General features: G+C 32.0%; 1 protein-coding gene and 1 non-coding gene across 2 annotated transcripts; both read left to right on the top strand.

Annotated features, from left to right (window-relative positions):
* The first annotated feature begins 689 nt into the window (after positions 1-689).
* On the top strand, positions 690-3,810 carry LOC100853439 (pentatricopeptide repeat-containing protein At3g49170, chloroplastic). The gene has a single exon (XR_002029693.2). It is a non-coding gene; the product is annotated as a pentatricopeptide repeat-containing protein At3g49170, chloroplastic (transcript).
* LOC132255324 (rust resistance kinase Lr10-like) lies at positions 3,301-7,572 on the top strand. The gene is made up of 2 exons (XM_059743423.1): positions 3,301-3,463; positions 6,886-7,572. The coding sequence occupies exons 1-2, from the start codon at positions 3,301-3,303 to the stop codon at positions 7,536-7,538; spliced, it is 816 nt and encodes a 271-aa protein (XP_059599406.1). The 3' UTR covers positions 7,539-7,572.
* Positions 7,573-8,386: the final 814 nt, after the last annotated feature.

The raw sequence follows: 8,386 nt of genomic DNA, 5'->3' as shown, positions 1-8,386 counted from the left end.
TCTAAATTTTTAAATCTGAATAATTACAATTTATGAAATTTAATTTTGTTAAAAATTGGATAAATTATGAGACAAAAATAATAACCTTATGTGATAAAATTATTTTTACATTTGATTCTTAAGTAACTATTCATAAGAATAAAAAATTTAAATTTTCTTAAGAAACATGAAAAAAAAAATTATTTCTTGATGACATATTTGCTAATTTATCATAAATTCATTTCTCATTCAAATAGTATAAAATATAGGTAATTTAATTCATTATTAAAATAAAAGTTATCCATAACTTTCAAAAAATAAATTTAATTTTATTATTATTTCTTAAAAACTATTTTTTATCAAATAATAATAATAATAATAATGAAACATGTTTTTGAATTTGAAAAACTAATTTTAAAAATATTCCCAAATACACTCTTAATTTCTTATAAATTACCACAAATTTGAAATTTTAATTTTTATATTTGATAAAAACAATTTTTAAAAAAACCCTTTTAACCTTTTTTATACCACGGCAAATAAATATGTTACCTCGAGGTTTAATATAGTAATTAATAGAAGATAATCGAAATAAAATTTTCCACCCCTGCCCAAATATTAATCCAACAATTACTCAGAAATCCTTTTTGTATGAAACTTCACGTAGAAAAATCCTTTACGAGCTTGAAGCGTTGAACAACTTCATTTCTCTCAAACTAGCCGTAAGGGGAAGACCATGATAACTCTCTCTCTTCCCTCTCCCGCCCAACCCCTCCTCCCACCTTCTTCCAAAACCCTAAACCCTTCCCGCCAAAACATTATCCCCTCCTCCCTCTCCCTCAAAAACCCCAACTTCGAGCCCCTCAAGAACCGTCTGATCCGCCAACTCGACGTGGGCCGCCTCCACCATGCATTCTCCACCCTTGATCTCATGACCCAGCAAAACGCCCCACCAGATCTCACCACCTACTCCATCCTCCTCAAGTCCTGCATCTGATTCCGCAACTTCCAACTCGGGAAACTCGTCCACCGGAAGCTAATGCAGTCTGGACTCGAGCTCGACTCGGTTGTGTCGAACACTCTGATCAGCTTGTACTCAAAATGTGGCGACACCGAAACCGCTAGGTTGATTTTTGAGGGAATGGGAAATAAGAGAGACTTGGTTTCATGGAGTGCGATGGTCTCATGTTTTGCGAATAACAGTATGGAGTGGCAAGCAATTTGGACATTTCTTGATATGCTTGAATTGGGGTTTTACCCGAATGAGTATTGCTTTGCGGCCGTGATTCGGGCTTGTTCAAACGCCAATTACGCCTGGGTTGGGGAGATAATTTATGGGTTTGTGGTGAAAACCGGGTACCTTGAGGCTGATGTCTGTGTTGGGTGCGAATTGATTGATATGTTTGTGAAGGGTAGTGGTGATTTGGGCTCAGCTTATAAGGTGTTTGAAAAAATGTCTGAGAGAAATTTGGTTACTTGGACTTTAATGATAACTAGATTTGCGCAATTAGGTTGTGCGAGAGATGCAATTGATTTGTTTTTAGATATGGAATTGAGTGGTTATGTACCGGACCGTTTTACATATAGTAGTGTCCTTTCTGCTTGTACAGAATTAGGATTGTTAGCACTAGGAAAGCAATTGCATTCACGAGTAATACGTTTAGGATTGGCATTGGATGTTTGTGTTGGTTGTAGCTTGGTGGACATGTATGCAAAGTGTGCAGCAGATGGGTCAGTGGATGATTCGAGGAAGGTATTTGAGCAGATGCCTGAGCATAATGTTATGTCTTGGACTGCAATTATCACAGCGTATGTGCAAAGTGGAGAGTGTGATAAGGAAGCTATTGAACTTTTCTGCAAGATGATATCCGGTCATATACGGCCTAATCATTTCTCATTTTCAAGTGTTCTCAAGGCATGTGGAAACCTTTCTGATCCATATACAGGTGAGCAGGTGTACAGCTATGCAGTGAAACTGGGCATAGCATCAGTGAATTGTGTGGGGAATTCTCTTATTAGCATGTATGCTAGGAGTGGAAGAATGGAAGATGCCCGAAAAGCTTTTGATATTCTCTTTGAGAAGAATTTGGTTTCTTACAATGCAATTGTTGATGGGTATGCCAAGAACTTGAAGTCTGAAGAAGCTTTTCTACTCTTTAATGAGATCGCAGATACTGGTATTGGTATCAGTGCTTTTACATTTGCTAGCTTGTTGAGTGGGGCTGCAAGTATAGGTGCAATGGGCAAAGGTGAGCAGATTCATGGTCGGTTATTGAAGGGAGGCTACAAGTCAAACCAATGCATTTGTAATGCTTTGATCTCTATGTATTCTAGGTGTGGTAACATTGAAGCTGCTTTTCAAGTTTTTAATGAGATGGAAGATCGGAATGTGATATCTTGGACTTCAATGATCACGGGTTTTGCAAAACATGGATTTGCAACCAGAGCTTTGGAAATGTTCCATAAAATGCTTGAGACAGGGACAAAGCCGAATGAGATCACCTATGTTGCCGTATTATCAGCTTGCAGCCATGTTGGTATGATCTCTGAGGGACAGAAACACTTCAATTCAATGTACAAAGAACATGGAATTGTCCCAAGAATGGAGCATTATGCATGTATGGTTGATTTACTAGGCCGGTCTGGACTTCTTGTAGAAGCCATGGAGTTCATTAACTCAATGCCCCTCATGGCTGATGCTCTGGTTTGGCGAACACTGCTTGGAGCCTGCCGTGTTCATGGTAATACAGAGCTTGGAAGACATGCTGCAGAGATGATTCTTGAGCAGGAACCAGATGACCCAGCAGCATATATCTTACTGTCAAACTTGCATGCTTCAGCAGGTCAGTGGAAAGACGTAGTGAAGATCAGAAAAAGTATGAAAGAGCGTAATTTGATCAAAGAAGCTGGCTGTAGTTGGATTGAGGTAGAAAATAGGGTGCACAGGTTCCATGTAGGGGAGACTTCCCACCCTCAAGCCTGGCAGATTTATCAAGAACTGGACCAACTGGCTTCCAAAATAAAGGAGATGGGTTACATCCCTGACACAGACTTTGTTCTTCACGACATAGAAGAAGAACAAAAGGAGCAATTCTTGTTCCAACACAGTGAGAAAATAGCAGTGGCATTTGGGCTTATAAGCACAAGCCAGTCGAAACCCATCAGGATATTTAAGAATCTTCGCGTCTGTGGCGATTGCCATACTGCAATAAAGTACATTTCAATGGCAACAGGGAGAGAAATAGTAGTAAGGGACTCTAATCGGTTTCATCATATAAAGAATGGGGTGTGCTCTTGTAACGATTACTGGTGATAACCTACATGGAAATGATAATCTACATGGAACCGAGTACAGACGATGAAATCTACCGAACACAAGTTCTATGTTCAAGGCAGGGCCATTGCCTAAACGCCAGTCTCACGAACTTGTTGGCACTGGGAATGATTGAGTTGAACATTGACGAATCTGAAGAGGTTGCTTGGGGTACGGTAGATTCAATATGAAGGAATCTTCTTTCACAAACTCAGAAGCAATGCATGGATTGATTTCTTTCAAGCTTAAAGCTCAAAAGGGTTCTCTCAGATTCTATGAAAATTCTCTTCAAAAAGGAGCCTCTCTGGTTGGATTTAGGCAAACTTGCTTTCAGCCCAGAGCCTAAGACATTTTTTATTGTTTTGATATCATATAAACAGAATAAAAGTGCTTATATATGAATGTAAGTGATCTGTATAGTTGATATCTGCTGCATCCTTGTAAAAGTAGGATGTTTGCCTTCATCTGCAAAACCCTATTATGTATAATAAATTGAACCATTGTGGTTGATTTGGGAACATTTGTGATTGATTTGTTTTGGAATTATGTTGAAATCTATTTGAGAATCAAAATATTCTTAATCTGTTTTCTATATTTTTAAATATGTTTTAAAATAATTTTTATATATAATATTTTATTTTTAATCATTTTTCACATTTATATAATTATTTTTTAAAATAGTCTTTCAAAACAACTTAAAATAACTAAATATTTTTAATAATAGAAAACTGTTTTCTGTTTCTTGGTTGTGTATTACTTTCTTTTTTTTTATTGAAGTTTTTAAAAATAGCTATTAAAATAGAATCTAAATTTATTTTCTTTTTTTTGTTTTAGAAAATAAAAAGTATTTTAAAAAATAGTTGTCAAATACGATCCATTGTTTCACCAACCAAAAAATATAAAACATATTTATGTTCTTAAAAATTAGAGAATATGATCTTGTTTTTATAATATCTTTTAATTATTTTCACTTTCTTTTAAAAAACTATTTTAAAAAATAATTATACAAATACAAATAATGATTAAAAATAAAGTATTATATATAAAACTTATTTTTAAAAACATATAAAATAAATTAAAAACATTTTCGGTTTCAGACATACTTTTTTTTTTGTTACGAAATATCAAAATATTTTTCAAAACTATTTTTTAAAACACTTCCCAAATAAAAGCCTTATTATTTTGTAACTCTTTCCTATGAATAAAGCACTCATAATTTTTAGAACACAAAAAATTAAGAAAGGATTTTGATTATTTTTTTCAAAATAGCATATATATTTTCATACAATATTTCTTAAAAACAGTTTTTAAATCTTCAAAATTATAACTAATGGAAGGGAACATACAGGAAATTGTGGGTGACTACATATATAATTTACTTTTGGTTTATCCACAAAAACATTTACTAAAATTTAATTACCCGAAGCCTATACAAAACCTTGAAATTTAAGGTCAATGAGACGTAATCTTCCTTCAATCTTCTCCCTTATTCCAAGTGAAAAAGTAAGGAAAATTTGTGGAAGACTCCATGTTATTCTGCTCTTACTTGTGGAGAATCCTTTTAGCCGTGGACTAAACGTTTTTGTTACCTTAACTACTGAGTCACCATTTCCATAATTTCAAGGAAGGTGAATGACAAAATTCTTATTTGTATTCTCCTACCATTTTTATAATTTTTTTTATTATTTGATCTTACAACGTAAATCATAATTTTTCATATGTAGAAATTACGAAGAAAAATAGTAAAATTATTCTATAATTTCTCATAGGTAAAAACCTTATAAAAAGAAATGAAATATTTTATAATTTCTAAACTTTTTATGAAAAGAAACTACGAAGAAATGATTAATTTTATTTTATGTTTTATCTTATTAAAAGATATCCAGAAAAGCTATGTTTGGTTCCTAGAAAATTTAAGGAAAATGTTGATAGAGATATACTATTAACCATGCATAAGCGTGAATTTAATAGTATGTTATTATGATGTCATTCTATAAACAATTATTTCTTTGTATTTAATTGGAGATTTGCATTAGATAAATTAATCTTTCGGCATAATTTAATAATAATTGTGTTAGTATATTTTATATATAACTAACTGGACCAAGTAGAGAATGGATGTTTTGTACTGACTGTTAAAACATATTCTCTAGGACATTAGAAATAAGATTTATGTTTTTAATCATGATTTAATTAATATGAGCAAATATAAAATATCTTGTGTTTTGATTCATTAAAGAGTGAGTTTCATTTATTGGAGCGATAAGACTCGATGAATTGGACAAAGACGCTTTATGTTTGCGATGTATTAAATAATGATTGAATCCACGTCTCGGTATAGAGATTGATGATGCACTTTAAGTAAGCTTATAAGGTTTCATAGTGTAAACCCTGCAGGTGGATTTTTATCCGACACATGAATTAAGTTAAGCGACAATCTTGAAGATCTATTGTTACTCAAATAAATTGTCAGTAATTTGTTTCATGTAAATAGCATCTGTAATCTTAACGTGGGAAACATAAATTATTATGTAATGGAATTGTAAGATTAATAAGGAGTTCAATCATGAATTTTTAGTGGTATAATTTGTGATTAATTATAATGAGAATATACTGGTCCTGTATGAATTCTTATTATAATTAGTAGCCTTGTTAATTTTATTCCTGCGGTCCCTGCTGTGCCTTAATTGTTTGGACTATACATGAATTATGTGTTTTAAATAAATGATAGATTAGTTTTTAATTAAATTTTATTTAATTAAAAATAGATAATCTAATTTATTTAAAATGAGCATTTTAAGGGAAAGAGAGTCACGCTTATATCTTTTTTCTTGAAGCAAATTATGTGCTTAAGAGTGTCTAAGAAAGTGGTCTTCTTCCCATCGAAGAGATATATATTAGAAACAGAAAAAAGAGTTTCTAAGAAAGTGGTCTTCTTCCCATCGAAGAGATATACAGAAAAAAGAGTTTCTAACAAAGTGGTCTTCTTCCCATCGAAGAGATATATATTAGAAACAGAAAAGAGAGTGACGTACCCTAGCTATTGTTTTTTCTGCCCACTCAGAAATCATAGTCTGGAAAATTGATAAGGTAAACAGCAGAAGATTGTAGGAGATTGTGGGCGTTTTCAGCAGAGAAAAAGGTCAGTCTTTTACATATGGTTTTGGCTTGCCTCCATGCTTGTTTCATCATGATTTGTTTCCGCTGCGTAAATCATGGTTTCTATCAAATGTAAGGGAAAGAAAATAGAGAAAAAAAGTAGATGAAAATAAAAAATAAAGGAAAATAAAAAATAGATTTGAACTCGATAAATTATTTTTATAAACTTCAGAAAAATTGGATTGATTACCTTCAAAAAAACCTTGAACTACATCTAGTCCTAAAAAAAGTAATGGAGAAATAATTAATCCAAAAATATCACATCTTAATGCAATTGACACGTTAATGTATTTTATAAATTATATACAATTAGATACAACTCTCTTTATCAATTTATTAATAAGATAGACATTCTCAAAAACATTGAAATCGGGTTATTACTACAACATTTTCATGAAACACCAAACATGGATTTATAATTAAAAACCATTCAGTTGGTTGGAAAAAGCTTCAAGATATTGCTTTAGGTATTGCCAAAGGAATTGAATATCTTCACCAAGGTTGTGATCAAAGAATCCTCCATTTTGATATCAAACCTCATAATATTTTACTTGATCACAATTTTAATCCAAAAATAACTGATTTTGGCCTAGCCAAATTATGTTCCAAGGAACAAAGTGCAGTTTCTATGACTACAGTTAGGGGAACCATGGGCTATATCGCTCCAGAGATGTTATCCAGGAATTTAGGGAATGTGTCTTCCAAGTCAGATATTTTTAGCTATGGAATGCTATTACTTGAAATGGTAGGAGGAAGGAAGAATATTGATGTTACTGTGGATAATACTAGCCAAGTTTACTTCCCAGAATGGATTTATAATCATCTAGATCAAGGTAAAGAGCTACAAATTCGAATTGATGAAGAAAGAGATACTCAAATAGTAAAAAAATTGACAATTATTGGACTTTGGTGTATTCAATGGTTCCCAGTGGATCGTCCTTCTATGAAGCTTGTGGTTCAGATGTTAGAAGGAGAACATAATTTATCCACGCCTCCCAATCCTTTCACTTGCACCAGTCCAACAAAAACAAATGCAAGCACATCTAAAAGATACCTTCAACAAGAGTTAACAGTTCTCATAAATTGAATGAAAGATGTTATCATGTCTTTTTCAATTTTTAGAAGTGTGTAATTTGAATATGATGTAGTAATCCTCCATCAATGTAGGCTCACAATTTTATTGTTATCATGTACTAGTATTTTTACTACAATATTCATTTTGAGGCTCAACTTACAATATGTTTCAAAAGGTCTCTCCCACATAATTGATTTCTTCTTCATAATGTTTTTTGTGGTATAAGCAAAAATATATGATTAGTCTCAACCTAGTTCAGTTCAGCTCCCCAAAGCTTTGTGGATCACCTTTGACTAGCAAAAGGGCAGCTTGTTTTACCAAATTTCAGCAAGAAGTCTAGCAGTCTATCTTTGGGGGAAAAAAATTCTGTTTTTAATAAGATTTTCCGTTACAGATTCAATAGCATGTCATAATTTATTGGATAAATTTCAAAATTTCAAATCTAGTGTATATAAAGTGGCTAAGAAACAGTGGAAAAACTCAGGAGATGAGCAGTGTTGCTTAAGAATTGAGGCTTTTAATTATTGACAATAGGATATATATATATATATATATATATATATATATATATATATATAAGCCTTAAGGCTTTTAATTATTTATATTATAGAAGTTTGAGAGAAAATGTGACCGAAAAAATAATGTGAAAAAATGAAAGAAAAAAAGTGAAAAATAATATAAATATATTTCTTTTCTAAAATTTTTGAAAATTATATCAATTGTATTATTATTACTATTATTATTATTATTATATATGATTTTCTTTGTACCTTACACAATAAACTAAAGAAGGAAATTTTTATTTGTTTTCTTTTCTAGTACTTCTAATAATCCAAAAGAAAATCTAGAGAAATAAAGAT

This window comes from Vitis vinifera, chromosome 16 (assembly GCF_030704535.1).
Source record: "Vitis vinifera cultivar Pinot Noir 40024 chromosome 16, ASM3070453v1".
Taxonomy (NCBI): Eukaryota; Viridiplantae; Streptophyta; class Magnoliopsida; order Vitales; family Vitaceae; genus Vitis; species Vitis vinifera.
Note: the sequence above shows the minus strand (reverse complement) of the source record. Positions and strands in the feature narration are given on the sequence as shown.

What these genes read in the sequence shown, in the direction of transcription:
- LOC132255324 (XM_059743423.1), top strand. Translation starts at nt 3,301, where the DNA reads ATGGAAATGATAATCTACATGGAACCGAGTACAGACGATGAAATCTAC. An exon ending in ATCTGAAGAGGTTGCTTGGG is followed by an intron (nt 3,464 to 6,885) that starts GTACGGTAGATT and finishes AAAACCATTCAG; the next exon opens with TTGGTTGGAAAAAGCTTCAA.